The sequence below is a fragment of the Meleagris gallopavo genome, chromosome 5 (genome assembly GCF_000146605.3).
Source record: "Meleagris gallopavo isolate NT-WF06-2002-E0010 breed Aviagen turkey brand Nicholas breeding stock chromosome 5, Turkey_5.1, whole genome shotgun sequence".
Classification (NCBI taxonomy): Eukaryota; Metazoa; Chordata; class Aves; order Galliformes; family Phasianidae; genus Meleagris; species Meleagris gallopavo.
In genome coordinates this window covers 44,524,641-44,549,888 of record NC_015015.2, presented here as the reverse complement: position 1 = coordinate 44,549,888, position 25,248 = coordinate 44,524,641, and the positions used below count along the sequence as shown (strand labels likewise).

The following is a 25,248-nucleotide window of genomic DNA, read 5'->3' as shown; positions in this document are numbered from 1 at the left end:
TACTGCAAATTGTTTTCAAACTGCTGCTGAAGTGCAGTTACTCAACAACTTTCTGCATTACTACTGGGCACAGATGAACATTTTAATCTGAGTCAGTGATTAATTTGATTGATAACAATTCATTGTATATTCTTTACTTTGTTTACTGAAAAAAAGAATGAACAAAAGCTCATCTAAAACCATAAGGATTGAAGGTGCTACAGATATTTGTACAGCACTACACCATAATGTCTTCAGGCTTATGATTTCTTCACAGCATACCCTGGCACGATTGACCAGCGCACTCTCAATGAGGAGACAGCTCTCTTCCTGGCCACCAGTCGGGGCAATCTGGACTGCTTGCTTGCCCTGCTGCAGGCTGGGGCTGAGCCTGACATCTCCAACAAGGCCAGAGAAACTCCCCTCTACAAAGGTGAGGTCCAGATCTTCCAGGACAATGAGCTCCACCAGGAGAGATCTCACAGTATTGACCCTACCTTGCTCACCTCAGGCATAGAATCACAGAATCATAGAATCATTAAGTTTGGAGAACACCACAGTCCAACCATCAACCCATCACCAGTATACCACTAAACCATGTCCCTCAGTGCCACGTCCACATATTTCAGAAACACCTTGAGGGAAGTTGGCCCTGCTGTCTCCCTGGGCAACAACTACTATGAAATGTGCTATCCTACCTGTCTGCACATAGTACAACAAAACCTAATTGTAAATGTAGCTGCTTATTTCAAGTGCCTTTGGTTTGGGATGCCACAGTAAAAATGTATAGGAAGCCTGACAGACTGGGCTTCAAGGAGCAGCGAACAAACCGATAGAATAAAAATTATCAAGAAAATACTATTGTCTGAAGATGGTCCTGAGCTGTGAATTGCAGGCTGACAGAGTTCTATAGATTCCCCTTGTTAATATTTAGTAAGGATCTTTTTCTGCTGACTCCTTTTTTTTCATTTTCTTATCTATATAGAAATTTACTTGTAGTTCAGAACAATAAGATCCAGAGTAACTTTGCTCAGAATTTGCAAATAAAATGTTCAGGTCATGCTATTTCTATGTCATTTTACGTTCTTCCTTCATAATTTATATTCTGTCCCTTGTCATCTCCCTTTGTCACTGTGATGTCCGGCTAGTACAAAGCTGGGCTTGATCTTCCTCAGAACTATGCTTGGCACATGCCCTGCAAATGACACAGTCTCCTACAGGCCCAGAATGAAATCTGACTTCATTGCTGCATCCTGTGCAAGTCGCATATAGTGTCCTTTGCCAGCAGCATTACCCCTTGTATTGAACAAGATGAATCTATTGGCTTATTCAGTGTGGCCAACCTGTGTTCTATTGCTTGTGCTCTGTGAAAGGAATACCCAGAACACCCAGATTCTTTCCATAAGCTTGTACTATTCACTTCCCTTTTCTTCAAAACAGCCTGTGAGCGCAAGAATGCAGAGGCTGCAAGACTTCTGGTACAGTACAATGCTGATACCAACCACCGCTGCAATCGAGGATGGACTGCTCTCCATGAGGCTGTCTCTAGAAATGACCTTGAGATTATGGATATCCTGGTGAAAGGAGGTGCCAAGATTGAGTCTACAAATTCCTATGGGATCACTTCTTTATTTGTGGCAGCTGAGAGTGGGCAGTTGGAAGCTCTGAGATACCTGGCAAAATGTGGTGAGTAGAGTTGTGCCACTGATACGCCATTGCTTGTTTCATTCTTGATATTTCAAAGGTCTCATTAATTTTCCCTGTCTCAGCTTTTCTATCTTTGTAGATAAGTACTAGCCTGTAGAGCTGCTGAAACCCTTTTGCTCCAGTTAGCAGTTTGTGCAGAGTCTTTTAGAGAGCATAGTCTGTACACATGTACTTCTTGAACATTCGAGGCCACCTACGTTGGGAAATAATATGGTGCTCTCTAATTGAATTGCCTTACAGCTTTTAAAACCTATATTGTTGTGCACATGTAGTCTAAATCCAGTCATAAAAGAAAACTGTAGGTAGTAAGAGATGGAAGAAGTTGAACATTAGCCAATCCCATCTGCTCACAAACATGTGCCACCAGTGGACAAGGTTAGCTCTCCTCCAGTAATGAATACTGCTGAAAACAAAATCCTATCGTATAGTTAATGGATTTACACCAAGGAGAAGCAATTTCAGTTTCTCTCATGTGTACATATTCAAACATATAGAATCAAACATAAAGTGAATTTGATTTTTATTTACACCAAACCTACCTTTTACGGCTCCAGTTGTGTAAATAAGGGCATAGATTTTACTACCATTCTGAAGCATATTTTATCCCTGCAGTGGACTAATACTTCAGTGTACGTAAGAATTGGATCCTGCACTTATGAAAGGAGAGCTAAATGGCAATAAATATATGAAAAACTTCTAAAGCAGTTATTATGGCTAAGAAAGATATGAAAGACAGGGAACAACAACAAAAAAAAAAGTAATCTGCTGTTCAGCTAACATTGTCAAGTCAGTTCTGTATGACCATTTAGTCCATCAAACTGCCTACAATTTTAGCAATTACACTGGAATGTGATCTGTGTTTCAACTTAGACATTATGATTTCCTTAAGGTTCAATTTTGAGAAAAATACACAAGAGAAAATCCAATAAAACTGTTCAATTGTTTCAAGCCTGCTAAAACTCCTCTGAGAATACCAGAAATTATATCACTGCATTGTTTACGATGAGCAATGTTCATCATAAGAAGGGTTTCTTTTTCATTTCTTTTTCATTAAGAACATAGTCCTATGTTATGCTTTGTCACTGCAATTCTCTTGATGCTTCCAGCTACAACATTTTCAAAGGGCCAAACATAACACAGATGTTTCATTTTGGAGTGAGAGCAAAAGGAAATATTCTCTTTGGCAGGGAGTTTTCACAATCTGATGGAAGACTGATTGGTTCCTTTATTGGAGTTTAAAAGCAAAACTCCAGTGAACTGTCATACCATTTAGGATACATATAAAACAGCCTTTCTAAGGACAGCATAGTTACATTGCATATTGCAGTATATTGCAGTCAAAACCCAGTATTTCAGACCTTAAATATCTAGCACAGAAAAAAAAATCAAGATTTCAGATTGTCTGTGGTCAAAGAGTATTAGGGCTTGTTTTATTTTTGCTTGTTGTTTATTAAAACAAGCATCCACTAGAGTACAAGAAAAAATATACTACAACCTCATTAAAAATATTCATCCTTTCTTAGCTAACATTTACCACTTGGACCCAAAATAGAAGCCTGATGAAAAAAAACTAGGTCCTTAGGTACTGAGTTTTGAAATGAAATATTCGTTGACTAAGTCTTGTTCAAATGAAAGTAGAATTATTTCTGGTTACTATGTAGATGTCTTGTTATAAAATCCAATTTCATCCTAGATATGCACTAAAATTAAAATATAGTATAAATAGTCTAAATTAACTTATAGTTTGAATATAGAGATTATAAGCAATATTAATAAGCCTAAATAAATAAATCATAAATATATAACCATAAAGCAATTTACTTAAGAGAGCATGTATTAAAGTCTTGTAGTCCCCAGCCTTGTTCAGGAATATTTTATACATATCAATATCTATATCTATATATATAGTGTAAATACGTAAGTACTTATGGAATTGTTGTGTCTAAAGAAAAGTACATATTGAATAAAGAACAAGCACATTTTAAAATGTTTATCTATGAAATACAAATGAGTGGAGCCTGGATTCATGACTGGGAGCTGATGGGTGATACCCACTGTTTTATCCTGAGTAAATTTCTCCTTTTTTTGAGTGCATTATCACTTTATCATTCTACTTTCCCCAGCAATCTCTCAATGAGAAAATGATTGCCCATATAAACTCTCCCTCATAAAATTAACATCATGGTAAAACCCATTGGAGATCTATAAAGTAACTGTATAACATTTTCATTTTGCTACAATCAGATTTTGTTCACATCACCTTTCTGCATATGGTGTAGCTCTAGTGTCATGGAGACTTACGTGTCCATTCAGTGCATGTTGCCCCATCTGATTCAACCCTTTGGTCCTATAATTTTTTTTTTCTTCCTTCCTAGGTGCTGATATAAATACTCAAGCCAGTGATAGTGCTTCTGCTCTTTATGAAGCCTGTAAAAATGGACATGTACATATTGTAGAGTTTCTTTTGTCCCAAGGAGCTGACGCTAACAAAGCCAATAAGGATGGCCTCCTACCTCTTCACATAGCAGCCAGAAAGGGAATTTGCGAGTAAGTTTTAGTTTACTTTATAGTTTCACCTTTTAGGTAAAAATCCTAAGTTCTCCTTTTCATAAGGACTTCATGTCCTAGATCTAATTATGAGCACTGCAAATTAGGGAGATTGCATTAACCTGAACAAAATGAGTTTGCAGGATAGGATGAATAGGATGTGTGAGCAGAAATACGGGGTGAAAGATCACATTAGCTTTGCCCAGAAATCACACAACTAAACAACCACATGTATCTTGAAAGCAGGCTAAGCAGAACTCCACAAAATATACTTGAGGTGGAATGAAAAAAAGCATCTGTATATGAAGTTAGCACTCACTTTAATCTCCTTGCCACAGCCCACAGCTATTTTTGCAGAATACAATCATACTTCTAATTGCAGTCAGTGAACCTTTTGGTGACTGTAGAGGACTCCATTACCACAATTTCTATCAAAACCCTTCAAGAAATAGTTATCCAAATGCAAAGGTTATTTCTAGATAGTACAGCTGTTTTTGCAAACTGCTACAAAAGATTCTCATATATTTCACAATGTCTGAAGAATTAAAACTTTTGACAGCACTACACCTTCCTATAGCATCTTTTATCCTAGCATTTGAGTCCATTTGGGAAGCCCAATTACACTTCTGAAATCACTTTCATAGACATAAGAATATTTATTTTCTGTAATTGGAGTAGGTTTGTTTTGTGGAAGCTATATGTTCAGGGGGCGGCTCAGTGTGAATTTATATAAAAGGTTTATATACTTCTAGCACATACATAAATATCTTGCATAGACTAACACAGGCATGATTCAAAATTTTCTCTAGGGTTTGACTTAGAAAGAGTTTTTTGACAACAAACACATTTTAGATCAGATAGCTGCCAGAGAAAAACCCAGCTCTAATTGTTTGCTTCCAGAATAGTTAATCTGACAGTATGGTAAATTGATCTGAATCCAGTCTCTAAATAGAATCTGGACCCGTTCTCTGATTCTGTTCTTTCCCTCAGTAGATAGATAGCCCAATCTGAAAACAAATCTACATGGAAATTCAGCAATCTGAGTGCATCCCTATGTTATAACAGAAATAGCCAACCTGATTTGGAGGTCATGTCTATTATTGCCAACACTCAGCAGCATACATGAGATAAGAAGTCAGCCCAAACTCTGAGTTTATTTACTTGTAAAAGATTGAGCACAATTTTTTGTGTCCAACTTCCCAACTGCTATGAACTGAAGTACACGAGGAAGAAAAAAGATATTCTCCTATAAATATTTATCTAAATGATGAAGCTATAGCCCAATTGACTGATTATTGTTAATTCCACTGGTATTCAGTAAAATAACACCCTTCAAAATGACCTCTCTTTGTATTCCTGAAGATTTAATACGTAATTCTGCTGGAATTCCACACTTCAACTTTTTGCCAGAGCACAAAGTCCCCTACCATCAAAAAGCCAAGAATGCGATTCCAAGGCTCAACTGTCAATTCTTGTTGCTTGGTGTTTGTTTATTTTAAACGACACTTTGTCAGTACTGACATGAAGTTCATAAAGGTCCTCTCATCAGCTCTAAGACAATTGTAAGCTGTCATTTAATTCCTTCACCCTTGGAACTGGGGAGCTAAGAAGACTTTGTGAAGTGTAGGCAGATTTATTATGTAAATGCAAGTCAATCATCTCTTGGCACATTCATATTAAGGATGCTCTGCCTCCTTCCTTTAATTTCCAACAAACAGAAATCACAAAAGCAGGTTTCAGGTGTAAGGAGAAACTCAGCAATATTTCAAAACTGCATATGAGTCACAGCCCTGTGACAGACACTGTCAGTGGCCTTGTCTGTCCAGTCTTGACTATCTTCACTTATCTACATTCTTCCTCCCTCCAGATAGGAAAGTGTGGTGGTGGAGATGCCACATTTCTGAACTAAAATGCTTTGAAGGATGAAGAAAACAGGTTAGACTCTGATAGAATTTCCAGCCTTTCCTCCCAGCAAAATCTGAGGGGTTGTACTGAGGTCTGGGACACTGCAGAATTTGGATATAAAGCCTCAGTGTGCCATCACTGCAGAGAGGTTCAGGACCCCACGGACAGAAATGAGGCAGAACATCTTTAATTCAGATGTGAAGAGCTGACTGAGGCACATATCCTGGAGGGAAAGAACAAAACAGACTCTTAAATCTTCAAACAGTTGATCATGGGATGACTAAATATTGGCACTTGGCATGGTGTCCTCACAGTACTCTCCTCCCTTCTTGCTATTTCATCTCTTATAGAGCATTTGATAATAATGGAAAGTTGCCAGCTCACCAGCACCCAATTCCTGCTCCCTGGTGAGACTTAAGGTGCTATAAGAGTAGTGATGCTGCTTAAAGAAAAAAAAAAAAGAAAGAAAAAAGAAAGGAGAAAAAAGGCACTTATTCTCATAAGACATTTATTTAACGTTAAAAAAAAAATTAAAAAATCTTTGTTTCAAAAATGAGAAGTAAAAGGACTTTGGAAACATCAGCTATCCACCATGCAAATGGCACCATAACCCTGTTAAGTGTCATGCATCTTCAACTTTTCTTTCATCGCTGGGAGTGTGGAGACTCAGTCTTTCACAGGATCATTCAGCACATCACTGGCAAAGGTTTCTCTGAGGCTAGCTTAAATTGTGCTTAGTTCATTATGTAAATGTAAGTTTTAAGAGCATTGCCGTCAAGCTGAAGAAGTACAGCATCTTAAAAGAGATGCACTTATGTGCTTTGCATGTTTATATGTTAGAAGAGCTCTTGACTGCTAGATAGAGTCTTCTGCATAGGAAGAGGAAGAAGTGATGTCTTAACTCACTGCTAGACAATTGCTTTCACGGATAGGCTGGAGGTAGACTTTGGTTTGACAGTTTCTAGTCTCATTCTATTTCTTAAGGTGCCTTATCTGTATAGAAGCAAGCTAGTGCCTCAGCTAAAACATCTAACTTCATTAGCAGGAAATGAGAGTTTAACCTATGGGTTTGATTATGCAGCTCCAGTGGTGCCTATGGAGACATAAAAATGCTCATGGATTTACGATAGCTGGGGCCTTGTACACTGTATGTTTGAACTTCCGATTACGTAATGAGAGCAGCTCAATTTATATTGCTGTGCTTAAGGCTGCATCACACTTTCCAATAGCAATCCCTCATTACTGGAGTTTAGGACTTGGCTGTACTTTTTTTTTCCTCCCTGGGCTAAAGCATGGCAAACAGCCTGGAAAATATTTTTATTTCTTTTTCTGCCCTTTCTTAATTGTCATTCTAGCTCCCAACATTTGGGATGGATGTTGATAGCCCCACAGATTTACCAAAGCCAAAAGCTGTGCAGAGGGCCTCTAGTATGGGGCTCAATCCAGAGTAGAAAGTGAACTGTAAAATCTGACATGGAGGTCTGGGAACCAAATACATAGTTTATCCCAGCTCAATCCCATAGAAGTGGAGGTTTCATTCCCTTTCTGGTCTCAAGCCTCTTGCTGTGGCTGTGACCTATGAAATACTTCACCACAGAGCAATCATGATGGATCCCCTGCTTCCTCATTAAGTTCCTCTGACCTGCACCAGTTCCTCCAGTGCTACCACAGAGTGATGGCAGAGGTGCAGAATGCTTGGAAAAGCCTGACTGGGTGTCTGCCATTTGTGCTATTCATGAGTTAGAGCAGGATAGGCAAGGAGTAAGCACATTGTTTCTTCCATTGTAATTGCCCCTGTGGCTGGTATTATCTCAAAAAACTGGGTGATGATTTCAAAAAACTTACACCTCCATAACACACATCACATTTTTGGCAATGCAAAAGCATTGGGAGTTGAAGATAGTTTTCAAGTTCACACTGATTCTTCTCAGAGCAAATCATCCCTATGCTCAAGTTAGTGGGCTCTTACAGTTACTACTATACAGCTAGGATTTGCAGTAGATCCCCTAGAACTCACCATTGCTCACTGACTCTCCACTTGACAGGATTGTCTCCATGCTGATTCCTGTGACTAGTCGCATCCGTGTCAAGCGCAGTGGCATCAGTCCCCTGCATTTAGCAGCTGAACGCAACAATGACGACATCTTGGAAGAGCTAATTGATGCTGGCTATGAGGTGAACACCACCCTCTCCAATGAACGGTCCTGCCTTTACGAGGACAGACGCACCACACCTCTCTATTTTGCTGTTTATAACAACAATATCTACGCCACAGAGCTCCTGTTGCAAGCTGGAGCCAACCCTAACATTGACCTCATCAACCCGCTGCTTATCTCCATACGCCATGGTTGCCTGAAGACAATGAAACTGCTTCTCGATCATGGAGCAAACATTGATGCCTATATTTCAAGCCATCCCACCACATTTCCAGCTACTATCATGTTTTCAATGAAGTACCTTTCTGTGCTGAAGTATCTCCTGGATCTTGGCTGTGATGCAGTTTCCTGTTTTCAATGCCAGTATGGAAACTGCCCACACCCTGCTTTAAATTACAGGCGGGACAGATTTAATGATCCTCAGCTGCCCAAAGAACCAACCATAACGCAGGTAAGCACTCCTTACGCTATCTTTAGTACTTTTGGGAACACCTCTCAGCCATGTATCTTGATAACTTCACTTATTTCTTCTCCCACCTTTCCTGCAAGAGAAGATCCTTTTTTTTAACAAATTTATTTACATAAAAATAAGACTTTGTAAGATTCAGTGAGTGTTCCAACTGCACATTCATTAACAATGTGGGCACAGGCAAAAGCTGCTGATGTCCAACCCTGAATTTCAGATGAACGATAGCCATCTTGACAGCTTTTATTGTCAGATCCACAGTACTCTTTTCCTCTGGACATGAGGTGCCAGAACTGAAAGATATTTTCTTGTCAGACAGTGTCAAATGGGCAGTAGAAACCTGTTTGTGTTATTTACCCTGTAATGATTGTTTTATCTGATAATTTATCTGCAAATTTAAGCACTTGGTTAAATTAAAATTGTATAGTCCTTCACCTTATGAGGGTAAAGTAGTGAATGTAAACATCTGTTTCCAAATCTGGATAAGCAGCCCTGGAGAGAGTGCATAAATTATTACATTAGCTATATGACTGTTCATAATATTTGAGGCTTTCAGAAGAGACCAGGAGATTTCGATCCATGGTTTCATATTTTCAAAGCCAATTACACGTTTTAGGTGATCATGTCTTATGCATGTATATCTACAGTCCATTTCAAAGCTCAGCTACTGCTTCAATTGGGCTGGAATTGGATTCTCAATTCCCTAAATGACTTTGCAGAATTGCAGAGTGCACATTTTCTTGTTGTTTTTTTTTTGTTGGGGTGTTTGTGTGTGTGTGTGTAATCTCTGCTTGTTGACTCCTTCCAAAATATCTTAAAGTAAATCTGACCTTCCTGTCAAAATTTACTATCCTTCAACTCGCAGCAAAACAAAGACCTCTTTCTCTTTTGGAAAGCATTAGGGAAGCAATAAGTCAACTCCTATTAAGCTGAGGTGTACTTTTGTTTAATTCAAAAGAAAGTGTTATTTAAGCCAAATAAATGATTGGCATTAAATTGAATTATCTCTAATTCTGGAAACATGATGCTTTTGGATGTGGAGTAGAAGAGGGCTGAAAATCCAAGGCAAAGAGAGAATATTTGTATGTACTCTATGTGATAATTCAGCCACACAAAAACAGGTATTCCTACTTAGCTAGATGCAATATTTCCCTCTGAATCTCACCTAACCATATTTTCAATTTCTAAAAAAATAATTGGTCACACACAAAACAGAATCATCACCTGAAAGGTCAGAGACATAAGCAGCAGAAGCTGTATAAGATAATATCTGTGCATAGAGGAACTGATGAGTCTCTATGAGTCTCTCATAGAGAGACTGTTTCTGCACACAGAGTAGGAAAAGTGGTGTCTTCCCTCCAGTATCATTTTAAATTTGCTTCTTAATGCTAGGTTTCTGGCTAACAAAACTAAGGCTTGTCTGGGATAGCTTCAAGATATGGCTGTGATATGGTTTGTATTCCAAAAAATATAGCGAGTCTCATGAATCTTTAGCTTTTTCTATGCATAAGATGCACATTTCTTATCTTCCTATATCAAATTACTTAAGGAAAATAAATCAGAATTAGTCTTTATACGGTAACACTATGAGCTCTTCGAAGTTGGTTTGAAAAATACATAACTACAAATAATTACTGATTCTACTGAATTAGCATTTCCTATGAAAGTGAATGCAGAAAAATGCTCGCTGTCTCAGCACCCAGTTCCCAAATTGCGGTGCCAAAACCGTGAGCGGAGGAAATGAAGCATCTTTCTGCCACGAGAGGGCATTCAGGGGCCTGCCGAGACTTCAGGCGGTGCATCCCAAAACCAGAGCTACTTCGCTCCTGAGACTATCCCAAGGCCTGTTGTTGCAGGTTTGCCTTCTGCTTCATTTTGTTCGCTGTCTTTTCCTGTGATCTGTTTGGGAACATTGTTAGTCTGGAAAATATATTTTTAGATTGAGCTTTTGAATGAGGAAGGAAAATAAAAGGCAACCTCCCTGGTTGGAGTCAAAAAGAGAACAGTAAGATACAGTGCTTTATTACTCTGAAACTGTATCCTCATTTAAGCTCTGACAAAGTGGATTTACTCTTTGTAGGTGTAGTGAAGATCCTCAGTTTGCATGTTGTATATGCAACTGCATGGCAATGGCATAGGAGTAGGCACTGGAGAATGTCAGATATCCCAAGCAACATTTCCTATGAACAATTCAGGTAGGAAACTCTGGATTGCCCATTGGATTCTGGGGTCTTCCCAAATCATTATATCTCATTTTTCTGGGAATGCTCAGAGAAGCAAAGTCAGAAGAGTAGTAGATGCTTCTGTGAATGCTTTGACCTTGAATGAAGAGACCTTACAATTTTCTGTAGTTTTATTCTTCACAGATGTGATAATATTTTATTTTTGGATAAGAGTATCCACGCAAGAGCTTAATTCATTATGAGTTAGGGCTCATACATGTATGATCATACGTGATCTAATTACATGAGCTTAAACTGAAAGAGATTCAAGCTGGTGCATTATCTCTCCTGTCTGGAGTGGACTTGGAGGGCGCCTGTAGACAGTCTCAGTGACTAAGATGATGTATAGTGCATAAGTGACCATCGTTCAATTGAGTTCGGCCATGTGTCTGAGCTCTTATCTGCACAGCATGATTTAGTTCACCTTAACTTATTTAACTGCTCACATGTAGACAAATCCACAGATATCTTCAACATATGTATCACCCTAATAGAGATAGATGAAGCTGTCTGGTATGGCACGCATTTAGATTAAAGTGGGAAGGCAAATGTTTTGAAATGAAACTACTTAAAGTCAGATCACTCCTTGAGAATCTCCGTAGCTCTCCATGCTAAAGCTCAGAGTGCTCTGCAGCTTGCTCTATGGGCAAGAGAGGCTGTGCCTGGTCCACACCCAAATAAGGAAGATTAAACAGGGTTTTAGTAAAAAAATTTCTGAGGTAAAACTGGAAATTGCCTCTACAGTTGATAGAAAGACCACAAAAGTAGTCAGGGTTATTTTTGCTGTTATAATTTCTACAGGTGCATTCATCTTTCACTGACTGTTGCAAATTTGTTTTTTTCTTGAAGTTTTGTGATATGGTGTCTACTCCAGAGATAAGTCGCTGGGCTGGGCCAATTATTGATGTTCTCCTGGATTATGTGGGTAACGTCCAGCTCTGTTCCCGGCTCAAGGAGCATATAGACAGCTATGAGGACTGGGCTGTCATTAAAGAAAAAGCAGGTATGGTTACTCAGAAAAGAATCTGTCATAAATATTTCCACTGTTGGATTCAAAATGTCAGTCACCATTTCCTCTTACATTTCCATTTTTTCTATTGAAAAGCCCTGTAGGTTTTTAACGTGACCTCTGCAGAATCATTCAGTCAGTATCCATCCCCTAAATTCAGTAGGATTTCCCTACTGAGATTGAATTAAATTTTTCAACCAAGTATTAGGCACTAGAAATTGCTGGAGTATGTTGACTTTATGATGTTGAATTTACCCCAGTTGTAGGTCTGGCCCACTGGAAATAAGTCTTGCCAGAGCAGGAAGGCTCATTTGTCTGCACCTGTGATATAGGCAGATCAGGGCAAGTGGACAAGGTGACCACCTCCACAGCAGGCCAGCAAGCACCCATGGCTCTCCCAAAATACCCTTTCTCACAAGACCCAAAGACTTTCACAGGTATTATCAGAATTAGTTGTCCAGCATGAAGATGAACTGGGAATGTACTACATTTATTTTCAGTGGTGAGGCTGAGTACTGTGACGCATCTTTCTTAAATCCTCCTAGAAAGCCCACTGCTAGGCTGTCATGGGATACAGCACCCCATCCTCCAGCCCCACTTCCTTCCCTATGTCATGCCTCAGAATGAATGAGCAGACACATCACATCACCATTGCAGACAAAGCCTCTGTTTTTACTCCTCCTCCTCCCATTCTCCTCTTGCCACAGACATGGATGTCCCTCCCAAGTTTAAACCTGCTCAGTTCACATTTTTGACCTGCCTCTCTTACAGAGCCTCCACGACCTCTTGCCCATCTTTGCCGTGTCAAGGTACGAAGCTTGATTGGAAGAAACCGCATTAAACTTATTGACACATTGCCTCTTCCATACAGACTGATTCGATACTTACAGCATGATTACACACAGTGACCTCAAGCATGGTAGACTTTCAGCAGCTTCCTGGCATGGCACTCAGAGTCATCAGCATGACAGTGGCACACACCATGCTGCTGGCTTGGTGAAGAGTCTTCCAATGACTAATCTACAAGAAATATGCTTCTGGAGCGAAAGTGAGAAGAGAAAGGAGTGGACATCTAAGCATCAGGTTTTACAGGAGGAAGTACACGTTATCCACCTCAGAGCTTGGTCAGCAAAGAACAAGAAGTGAAAGCCAAAGCTTAAAAATGAGTAGTGCTGAAGCAAGTACCAGTGAGGGTACTCATTGACCTGGGGTCTGGTGGAGCTTAGCATCCTTGCTGTGATCACAATTCAGAAGCTGTTAGAGTCAAAATATTTGGGAAAACAACTACATTTCATTCACTGACTGAGATTTTTATTTTAGTTTCTACTCTGTCTTTTGGATTTCTGTTCAGTGTGCTGGTTGCTAATTCTCTGATAGTTTGACACTGTCTTGCTAACAATTTTTTGGACCTTTCTCAGTTGAGTACTTGATTTCTGAACATTCAAAGCTCAGAACTTTTAACTATACTGAGATGTGCAGACTCCTTTAAAAGCACAGGAAAGCTTTATTGAAGGAGGATGTAAGAACTGTATTTACACCTAGCAAATACAGTTCAAGTTGTATTACATAAGAAGGCAGTGAAATTAGTGAAATTCTGCTTGAGATAACTTTCTGTATTTTCTGATTTTCTATACTGGGGATTTGAAAGCAACTCATATATATATATATATATATAAAATCTTTTCTGTAAATTAGAAGTAGCTGTATTATAAACAGTAGCTATGGTCTGTCATGAAGCTGGTGTCTGAACAGAACAAAGCCCTAGAGGAGCATGGGCAGTGATGAAGAAGAAAGGCAAGATACACAGGGAACAGCAACACTGCTAAACTAACTTTATCAGTTGTTCCACTAGAGGATCTTGTCCCTATGAAACTCAGCCTCTCTTACTTCCTTGACTTCTGACTATAACAATGCTATGACTGAAAGAAAAAGAGGGTGTTTCAAGATGATGAAACTTCAAGATTTATGAAAACAAATGCCCAGAATTTAGCTCTAAATCTTTATTCAGATGCCCAAATGGTGCCAAGATTCTTGTGCCAGGTGTAGTTACATTGAAGCCAGTGGGACAATTCTGGTGTCAGATATTATTGAGGCAGAATAAGTCCTGCGATTTAACCTTGACTTTCTTGACTTTGGAAGTTAGAAGTATCTATTAGTTCTTTTGACATTGACGAAAGTTATTATCTCAGCTTCTTTGAAAATTAGGTCACCTATTTACAGCTCAGATACACAACTGATTTATGGCAGCTTAACAAGTTGCCATCTATCAGCTGAACTGCTATAATTGTCCGTGAAATTCTTTTATTGAAGTTTTTAACAAGTCACATTCCCTCACAGCTGGGGAGGCTGAGGAGCCCACGAATGGTTATTGGCAGTGACTACAGCTCACTTGACAGGTGTGACTTGCTGAACCACTGAAATTTAATGAATGCCTTGGTCCTGATCAGGCGCCTAAGTAAGGATGGAAGAGCCTAATTTTGGAATCATGTCTTGGCAGATCTTATTCTAGAAGCATACCCATTCTTACCTTAGGTGACATAAGAGCTGTGAAGTAGGGATTGTTTTGATTCCCCACCAGAGACTTGACAGATCTGTTTTTGTTTGTTGGCCTGCATACTATGGAATGAGATAGAAGTATAAGTAGGGAAAATGCACTGGACTGACTTTGTATGTGGTTTCACAACTTAACACAGCACTAAAAGTGTGTTGCACACACACAGGCCTATCTGGGCACAAAAGTCCAGATTCTGTGATGGTTTTGTGTGAAATGCATTCAGCACTCATGGGATAGGATGTAAGTGGAAGCAGAAATGGTCACAGCTAAGGGCACTGTCCATAGCTGTCCTCTTCCCAAATACAAAAGCAGTTGAAAAAAACAAGTTTCAATTCTCACTGAACTGTGATCTTCTTGCAAAGCTTTATAAAATAAGATGAAATTCCATTACTATCAGGGTCTGCCTCCTTTTCCTGAAATGTGAACTCCACCATTCTTACAGGAGGAGTGAGGTCTCTGGGGGTACAGTGTCACCTACACAGTAGGGCCATTCAGAAGATGGAGCCTCTTCATGACACCAGTTAGGAGCTGGCCACCACGGCTGGCCATACGGAGAAGAGCTGGCTAAGCAGCCCTCTGAAGCACTCCTCCAGCCTTTGGGAGTCTGTACTACCAGTGAAGGAGCTGTAATTATAATCGCAGAACGACTGAATATCCGAAGTTGGACATGACTCATATGGATCATTGAGTACAACTCCTAGCTCCACACTGCCCAAAAATTAGACTACACAATTGTGATAGTTTGAGAAGTGGAAAGTCATCTGTGGAATTATTGCATCCCTTAGCTAATGGGGCTGAGCAGTGAAGGTCCGGGTCTTACTCACATTTATATAAATCAGAAGAAATATTGTTAAAATTAAATAAGTGTAATAGAACAGAGTTGCAGGTGGTAGATACTGAGCGTGGCCTGGTGGAGACCATTTATGTAAGCATTTGTTTGGTGTGCGGTGTCAGCTCTGGAGACTGCTAGCTGACAGAAGGATTTGAAATCACCAGCTGCAGGGATGAGATTTCATGAACCATCCCAAACTGGGAATTTTCTCTGAACCATCGTTATGTACACAAAAGTCTCATGAATAACAACTTCTTTTTATGTCCTTGGACAAGATGAAACTGGTCTTGGGTGGAGCAAATACAGAAAGTCCATTTCTTCTTTCCGCCAAGAGACCTTCATATTTGCTGAGAGACTCATATCCTGGTTGCTCTCAGCTGTCTGTCCTGAGCAGCAGCCACTGACCAGCTGTGAGATGGATAAGGGCACAGTGTGCACAGCTACTGAGGAGAGATGTATGTTAGAGGGAGAGCCTAGTAATTACATTATTATGCCCTTTCTGCTTGATCTTTACTACAAACCTTCACTCATCCAGTTTACATTTATTTGCACTGAAATGGAGCCAGCTACCTCTCCTACACTCCAGTCACTGGCACAGTGTTTAATGTGTGATGCTGAATCTGTACAAATGTGATGAGCATTTACTGCATCTGTCTAAAACTGTGATATGATAAATACCCAACATCCCAAGCAAACTAGGCTTTGTAAGCAGATCAGTAGTTCCAGCTCCTTCAGAGATTATAACTTTTTGTGATATAATATAGGAATATTTCATGACCAGGTTACTGTACTTTATCCTACTGCAACATGTGCAATTCACTTTATGTTTGTGTGCACTATTTTGGTTTTTATTTTATTTTATACGAAAGATTTTCATTTACCATTATTTATGAAAGCTATTGTAGTTTTAACAGTTTAAATTTGCACTGTTGTAGTAAACAGCAGCTCTTGATTGTTATGTTTCCATCTTTTCATCAAAGTATGAATTAAACAATTAGATTCTAAAGGGTTATCAGCTGTCCTGAATAGCAAAATTAAACAACTAAACAGTAGAACAGCCAGGAAAAGTCTGAATCGATCCAAGCTTGCACAATTAATAATTTTGATGGCAGTCTCAAGGGCGAGAGAATAGTAAATATTGGTAGAGAGACAGTTGTTATTCTTTGCACACCTCTTGAAATGTCTAATGCATCCACATTCTATGATTTTGAATGTACTTAGCAACTGGCTTCTGATCATTCATGTTTTCTTTCCATGCTCCAGCTCAGAGCCCCAAGGGCCACCTCCTGCCCTGTGCGGGGGAAGGAAGCCCTATGTCACAGTGGAATGTAAGGATTTTAAAACATAATATTGGCCTGAATCTGAGGGTAAATTGATAAATATAAGCATGCTGGAGATCACTTGGAACAAGCTGGTTCTATTCTTTAGCTTAACTTAAAAGCAGGCTGTGCTGCTACATCAAAAATGCAGCAAAACATATTCAAATAAACACTAAAAAAAAGACTAAAAAAGAAAAACAAAAATGTAGTACCTAAAAGGTAGAATCTTGATTTTAACTCTCTTATTTTTCTGAGTATCTTCAGAAATAAAATTTCTACAGAAGCTCTTCACTTTGCCAAGTATTTTAATACTGATGAAATCCACAGTCTAGTGGAATCCACTTTCAAATTTCCCCCCTGAACTCCAGAAGGAACACTTGTCCACAGCAGTCTCTGCAATACCCATTGTTCATTCCCTGAGCTTCTCTGGTCACCCACATGAAGAGCAATGCCAAAGAGAGTGCATTGCATTGGCAACAATGAGATTCAGCATCTGGCTTCATGTGGATTACAACAGTGATACAGATATGCTTATGTGAGAAAGTGCTTCTAATTACATACAACATTTCCTTGCCTCCAGCTCTGCAATTTAAGATCCATAATTATCCGTTCACTAAATTAAAGAGGGTCACTGTCTCCTCATGGATTCTTTTTCCCAAAAAGACAAAAACAGAAGGACATCTTCATATTTGGATCAAGAGCGAATCTGATGCCTTGAATTCTTAGACCAGCTCCTTACCACTTTGCACCTTGCACAGAGTTGCAGGTACACGCTCTGTCTCCTTAAAAGAGCAGTCTACACATGCTTGGTACATATATGAAACAATGAAAGATTAACATACTACAGCCATTATTTCCATTGAAATAAGCATCAGTGGCTAAAACTGAGAGGTTTGGGGAAAGAATAAACTACTTTCAGCCTGAGAGTAGTTTATATCCTAACTGCAGTTGCAGTCTGGTTACATAACATCTAGTCCCATCAGAAGATCCAAAATTAAACTCTGGTGGCTTAAGATGATAATTTTTTCATGACTGCAGTGTGCTTGAAAGAAGCATGGCCTGTTTTTCTCTTCGTAGAGATATCAGGAGTGATAGAGCACTACAATAGCCAGGGGCCAACCAGATCAAGGTCACTTTTTGCCGAGTCCCAAGAGAAGCTCCCATTCACTCCAGGAAGAGCAGGTTCAGGCCCAGAGAGGGCACAGATGCGCATTATCTGTCCTTCCTCTTCCTCCCTTCCCCCATAACATGTCTCTTGATCTCAGTGATTTATTCCAGTATAATTGAATATGGAGGCACACAATATTAAACCTTTCAGGTCTCATGTTCTGTGCCTTAGCAACACCTTCTCAATGGGTTTAAGAGAAGCTTAGCTTAAACTATCACCTATTAGCTTTTACCATGCCATTTCACCAAAATAATTAAGAAAACAATAGGCAGATCATTTGTAGCCAGGTCTTGTGACTGTATCTTAAAATCAGACAAAAGAAAAGATCCCTGCTAGAGAAAAAAGAGGGCAAGCTATTATAAACACTTCTCTATCATATTTTATGTTTTTGTATTTGATGTATAACACATTATTTTTATTTTGGTTGATGGGGAACAATTTATGAAACAGAAAATTATTCTGCTCCCATTTGCACCAGTTTAACACCCATTGATTTCCCAGCCCCAGGATTAAATCTGAATTACATCACTCTAAATAAGCAGAGATTTCAGCTGTCATATCTAACCAGCAGCTGCAAGTTAAACCCGCATCTACTCAGTGGGCAAAAGTAAACACATTACATTTGCAGAATCACCAGAATAAAATTACCTCCCTTCCTTTATTTTTCTTTCAATTCTCTTAGTATTTACACACAAGAAGAGCTTAAATCAATTCACAAATGTAGTTTCCACATTAAATACTGTCCTTCCAGTCTCTTGCACGCAAAAGGAAGTGACCTGAATATCTTGACTTCTCCGGAATTACTTAAATGTATAAAAACAGTTTCAGTGAGTTTAATTCATTTCATTTCAGTGCTGTGCCTGCAGGGCAACCCGGGAAGATGCTCCCACATGGAAGAGGTCTCCGAGGTGTTACAATTGCAGCGAAATTGCGAGTGGCTGAGCCCTGCTTGCCATGGCTCCAACAGTGTGCTTCCATAAAAAAGGTCTGATTTGCCACACATGCCATACCACCAGATTCATAGGGCTTATTCCTGATTTTTACCTGCATGGGAGGAGAAGATGGAAGCTGTACAGTTACTAATTCACTCCAGCCTGTACAGGGGCCAATACCATCTCTGGATGGAAGCTCCTTCCGCACACGACCAGCTCCTTGTGCCCATTGGCCAACCTGATGCTCAACTCCCTCTAAGGGGTTGTTCTGTCCAGTGTCACACACTCTGGCCCTTTCCTCTGGCTAAAGGTAGCCAAAAACATTGAAAATCGGTGGAGGGATGGTAGGCTTGGTAGGGATGGGTTTCAAAACCACAGGCCTGTAGAGTTTCTGTCCTGTGCCCTCTGCCTCCTTGCAGAAGGGCTGTGCCTCGGCTGGCAGTGTGGCAGTGCCCTTCCTCCACAGCCCTAGCCCTGGGAAAGGCGATGGATGCAGCGTTCCAGGGGGTTGGTAAACAGCTGGCCCAGGGCAGGGGAAGGGGCAGCAGGTCCAGGCACCCACCTGGCCTGAGAGTACGCCAGTGGCGTCTTTCTCCCCTGCATTCAGGGCAGGCTCATGACTCTCAGGTCCAATACTGTCTTGGTTCCTTTTGCTTTTCTTCCCCTCAAAGGGAGGAGGGTCCCTGGGGACTGGTAGCCCCTCGGGGCCCGGGTGGAAGCCCCTGGCAGGGAGGCTCTGTGGCGGCCGCGGCTCTTCCCAGAAGGAGGCAGGAAGCTGTCGTTTCCTCATGGGCACCTGGTCTGGCCTGTTGACCTCAGGGTTTTGCTCTGGCACAGCCTGCTCCCCCACCAGGCTCTCCTCCGTCTCGGCTGCCTGCAGCACCTTCTCAGTGGCAGCCCCACTGAGGGGGCCAGGGTCGGGCATCTCAGGCTGGCAGCTGCGGGCCCTGTCCTCTGCTCCACGGCGTGGGCCACATTCCAGGGGCTTGGCAGGGTGGCACCGTGGCACCCGTGAGTACTTCTGAGAAAAACGCTTCAGCTGCTTCTGCAAATATTTCCTGTGGTCCACCGACCGGCGGCAGGGAGCAGATTTATCCAGGGCTGCCTTGATGTCACTAGAGGCCAGGTTGACAAAGTTCAGCAGGGTTTTTACCTCGCTGTCCGATGCCATTTCACTAGATGTGCTGTGCAGAATTTCCCATTAAATGTTTATAATCCGTTTCAGGCAAGCCTTGGCCAACCTGCAAGACACGGTGGGCAGACTCAGAGTGTGAAGCCTGCATTCAAAAAGCATCAAGAACACTGCAGGAGGTGGAGAGAAGATGTCAAACTTCTCAGCTAAGCATACAGGTTGTCCGCCAGCTCACCTTTGTGCAGGCAGGCTGCCATGCACCTGCAGCCCCGCAGCACTGCCCCGGCACAGGGCTGCTCACTTAATCTCATTAGGTGAGGCATAGGTGGGAAGAAGAAGCCAAGGCAGCTGCTCTCGTGTCCCTGCAAGCAAGCGCGGACACTCACCCGGCACGCTGGGGCTTTCCGGTGGGTGCTGGTGAAGAAGAGCCCCTTCCTGCTAATCTTGTTAGGCAGGTTACACACTGCCAGGCCCAACGGAGGCAGCCGGTGTGTGTGGAGGCAGTTGAGCGAGCACTTGAGCAAGCTGAATGAATATCGACTCTGCTGAGTTCGGGGCTCTCTCAGACCAATCAGGAGCCACTTTGCCAAATACAAAGCATCCCAATCAGGCATCAGCCTCCCCTTCTCACATTCTTTGCCATCACAAATTGTCACCATGGGGACAGCCACAGAAAGACAGCTAATAAATACAATCATTTCCCCGCGATTTCTACCATTCTCCCCTATCCTCTTCACCCCTACCAAGGCCTTTCTTTTTTAAAGGCACAATCCAAAGGAAAAGTGCCGACGATGAGTTAGGAAAGTTTAGGCACCCTTTTCTATGCACTCCCTGAAGCTGTCTGGGGGCTGATACTGACCATGCTTCATTGGCACAGGACAATGTAATACGGGGAAACAGGCTAGCCTACTTTTAACCGTTCCCCATCAGAGACTTTTTTTTTAAGGGGAGGATGATGTCAGAAAAAGGTAGGAAAGGAACAAATCTCTAAAGAGATGTGCAGATATCCATGGAAAGGGAGCTTGAGCGCTCAAGAATCTTGTCTTTATGTTTGCCCCCTCAATTGAGTTACACAAAAGCTGAATTACCCATTCAAACTACCCGGACAAAAGGATGGAGTTGGATAGTACTCTTGCATCTGTAGTCAAACAGTTAGAGACTTAAATCGAGTCGTCATGATGGAGAAAGAGTTAGACAAAGCCCATAGAATTGCCATCAGCAAACATTTTCCTGTGTCATATTAGTGGGTCTCCATGACTCCCCCTGGCCTGGGGACAATAGCACAAGTTTGCACACTCGACTACTGTCACCCTGCCAACGCTGGCAAGGAGCAGAAACAGGACAATCCTTTAAGGGGAAAGCATGCCCGCTGCAGGGAAGGTAAGAAGAGAGGGAAGAAAAGGCGTGTGAAATGCTAATTGAGCTGCTTCCTTTACTGATGCATAGCTATGTGAGCCCTCTGCCTTCGTGCAGGCTTGTCCCTGAGGGGTGGCAATAACTTAATAGCAAAGCAAAACCGGGAGCTGGGGGAATAGGAGAGCAGGATGGCTGCCCTTGATATACATGGGTGATGTGGAGCTCTGCAGCCCCATGTACCAGCCTGGGATCCACTGCCTCCCACAGGTAGCTCCTGCTTCCCTGCCTGCAGCATCCCAGGGATGGGAGGAGAGGGACAGTGGCAGGCTAAGCATGCCTACAGCCAGGGAGAGGCTGCCAGGCCTGGGAAAGCAGGGACTGAAGTCCCAGCTACCTTTCATTTTGCAAGTAAAGTCTTCTTTGCTAACATAAGGCACCAAAGGTCTGAGAGCTGAAAAATGCAACATTTTGCATTTATTTCTTTTAGTCCAGTTTTCTTTAGAGAAGGACAAGATCTAGACTGTACCACTGTATGCTGGGCTGAGGACTCCTCAAGTCTTCCTATGCCAGTGTGCTCAGCGCTGCCACCCCATTTTCACACCATTTTTCCCAGTCCAACCCAAGCTGTATATTTCAGTGCCAGCATTCAGGTGCTGCAGATCTGGGGAGACCTTGGGCCAGGACACTGCACAGCAGAAGATGCTACAGAGCCTTTGCACTACTGCAGTGGGTTGCAATGTGATGGCAAGGCAGAAAGCCTTGAGGGTACCTCTGTGCTATCTGAGACGGGATTATATTGGCAGAGTGAGGAGCAGCTTTGCCCTTACTTACAGTGCTGGAGGCACTGGTGCTTATCTCCTCCCAGTTTCTATTCCAAAAGCAGCTCCTCCCCAGGAGACCTAGTGCAGCTAACTTTCCATCATCTGCCTCACACCATCATGACACATGTCTACGTGCAATCTTCTCCAGTAAGATCTTCAGTGGGGAGAGTTTCCAGTCACCTGCTCAAGCATCTATTTTGGGATACACTAGCTGGGGCCTGGCCTCTTTGTGACTTGACACAGGTCCTTCTTCTGCAGCTGAGTTTACAGAGAAGTGTTTTCTAGCACATTTGACAAGATGCACATCAAGGGTTCACATCTCTGTTTGAAGGAACAAATTTCCTGCTGTGTTAGAGCATTTGACCACACTCTGGACAACATGTACACTTATCCCCAAGTGGTGTGTCCAGGGAAGGAAGATAAAAAGAGAGATGTGGGACAGGTGCCTGGTAGCACATTCATTAACATCTCAGGGTGTTAATGAACCATGTCCTCAGAGGCCTAAGAAACTCATGTCACATACTGTGAGTCCAATATCCAATTATAGATTTACAGGAAAGATAGAGGATTTATGGCTGTGTGTATGGGGAAGCTCTCTCCTAGTGTCCATCTAAGCCTGTGCCTTCCAGGAGGGCCACTTGCCCTGGTCACAGCTCCTTGGCCACCACGTGGCAGCTTCCCGTGCCTCACCACACTTGCCATTCCAGCATCCCTTTCTCCTGCAGCTGGGAAACGGCAGGGAGCTGAAGAGGAATGAACCAGCAAGCAGGATTTAAGAAGCAGAGCAACCCACCCTTTCAAGGTCAGACTCAGGTTGAGCTGCACAGGGTTTTCCCTAAGAGACCACCGGAGCCCTTTTGTTCCTCACTGCTCTCACCATGTTCATCCCAATGTACATGTGAAAGGAACAATTAACAATAGGGCACTCCTCTCTGAGGATCCAGTGCACTTTGAAGTGTCCACCAACCAAAGGCTCAAGAATGATACATCATTTTCCACTGTGAATGTGTCAAACTAGTACAGCAATTGAAAAAATGTCTCCACATGCCTTCCCAGCATGCAGACAGGGACCAGCTGGAGAGCCACTTCATATCTGACATGTCACCCCCTGACAGCTGTCTTCTTGGAAATTTTTGGTATGCGAAATTTTGTAACTCCTTTTTGTAAGTGAAGCACAGGAATAAACCCATTCAGTAAAAGGATGCAGTTATGCTTCTCCTAACATGCAGAAACTCTGAGAAATTATTTTCTTCCACAGAAATACCCAAGAAGTGTTTTAAAAACGCCGCTCATTGTAACTGGTGTCACGATTTAGCCAATTCTACCCTAAAACCTCTTCCAGCTTATTTCTACACTCAGGGACTCATGCAGAACAGATATTCCAACATCAGCATCATCCCAGGACTGCATGAGCAGACCCAGTAATGCAAACCATTAAGAGAGGAGGCAGTGCAGTAAGTACACTGAGCAGTTGAGATAACACAAATACCCAAATCACTGCTACTATTGTAATGATCACTAAAGCAAAGAGCAGTTAATGCAAATCTGAGTAGCACGGAGGTGATGCAAAAATCACTGTTTGGCACTAGCTGAGGCACAAAATGCATTTCTCTCTCCTAAAAGAGCACTTTTTCTCCATCTTAGCTTGAGTAATAAACACTGTCACAGGGCTCACCCTGCTGTCAGTATAACTGTGCTGCATACTGCAGTGCCAGTATACTTCCTAGCCTGGGTTGAAATAAGCTTCTTGCCCTCCCTGATTTGGGGCAAGTATTCGTTTGTCTGGGATATGTGCATATGCTAAGCACTGTTCTTCTCATCTTTTCCTTATGCAAGTTAAAACTAGGCAGCCTCCATTTATTTAAAAAAAAAAAAAGTAGTAAACAGATTTTTACTTAAAAACAAAGCTTAGAAATTAGTAAAAAAAAAAAAAAAAATTCTTTAGAAATTCAACAAAGGTTTCAGTTTGTTATGTTTTGGAGAGGTGAGGAGAAAAAAGGAGATGTAATGTTAATGATATGCCAGTGGCATAAAAGTGGGAGATGTTGCTTAACATCATACTGCAAGAATTGGGTGACCTTAAGAGTTACTGCAATTGGAGAGGAAAGGATTTTAGGGATGCTGGGCTACATGCCCCAGGGTTTGATAGCAGGAATTTGTGCTTTGAGGAGAGAAGTCACCATCTGGAAATGAGAAGAAAGAACAGGTGACAGGATGAAAACGAACCTCACTCCTTCATCCAGTCTGAATTTCCTAGACTACAGGAGGGGTCCTGAAGCATACCAAGAGGGGACACTGACCGCGTTCAATCCTCCAGCAGGTTGCCCTCTGAACTCAGAGCCTGTCCCCAAATCCAAGTCCTCTAAGTTCAGGAAGTGAGGAAGGAGGGAGATATAGGATTTTGCCCCTAAGCTGTTCTCTTTACTTCTCACCATACTGGAGCCAACACCTTTCCCCAGGAGAACAGCAAATTGGTACTCCCACTAGCTTTGACTCTTCCCTCTCTATTTCTTTCTCTTGACAATCTGCTTTGACCTGAGTGACATCCTCTTGTTGCTTTCAACCCCTGATTTACGGCACATGGGGCCTACTCAGAGTCTGTCCCCAAGCACTGGGCGGGGGGGGGCTGTCACCACCCCACAGCCGCTGCCATTCAGGCAGATGGTGGAGGGGGCTGATGTGAATAGCTCCTGTCAGTCTCATAGAGTGAACTTTACAACTGTGCTACGTGTTGAACTGCATGTGACTAATGCCATTCTTCTTCAGGCTGCAGGCAGGACACAGCTGTTTCTTTAAGGAAATTTTCATTTTTCTGGGAAGGAGAAAAAAAAAAAAACACAACACTATTGCAAGGTCATGGCAATGGTGATATCTATGTATTCTGTAATTAGACATGATCAAAGCTCATCCTGCTTTTCACTGCCTCTCTTCCTGGTGAATCAGATAATGTGTAAAAATTAGCCTGGTCTTGGTTTGGTCCTTCTCAAGATTTAAATCTTGCTTCCACATGCATCAAGTATGCACTGAGCAGCAACAGGGCCAAATATAGTTTCCTTTATGTAATTCTCAAATAATTAAGTATTTTGAGATCAGTGAAAAGTGCCAAAAAATACAAATAGCTTCTGTTGATGAGCACTGCAAAA

General features: G+C 41.7%; 2 protein-coding genes across 2 annotated transcripts in view; one reads left to right on the top strand and one right to left on the bottom strand.

The window, feature by feature from the left end:
* ASB2 (ankyrin repeat and SOCS box containing 2) overlaps positions 1–16,383 on the top strand; it is a 28,281-nt gene extending 11,898 nt beyond the window's left edge. The window contains exons 5-10 of the mRNA XM_031553659.1: positions 257–412; positions 1,420–1,665; positions 4,062–4,233; positions 8,184–8,745; positions 11,832–11,985; positions 12,763–16,383. Coding sequence (XP_031409519.1) covers positions 257–412; positions 1,420–1,665; positions 4,062–4,233; positions 8,184–8,745; positions 11,832–11,985; positions 12,763–12,899 — 1,427 coding nt within the window. The 3' untranslated portion in view covers positions 12,900–16,383. The remainder of the gene's footprint in view (positions 1–256; positions 413–1,419; positions 1,666–4,061; positions 4,234–8,183; positions 8,746–11,831; positions 11,986–12,762) is intronic.
* A 2,142-nt stretch (positions 16,384–18,525) lies between these two features.
* FAM181A (family with sequence similarity 181 member A) lies at positions 18,526–23,974 on the bottom strand. Its single transcript, XM_031553660.1, has one exon. It carries the CDS (start codon positions 19,965–19,967, stop codon positions 19,101–19,103), a length of 867 nt encoding a protein of 288 aa, XP_031409520.1. The 5' UTR covers positions 19,968–23,974; the 3' UTR covers positions 18,526–19,100.
* Positions 23,975–25,248: the final 1,274 nt, after the last annotated feature.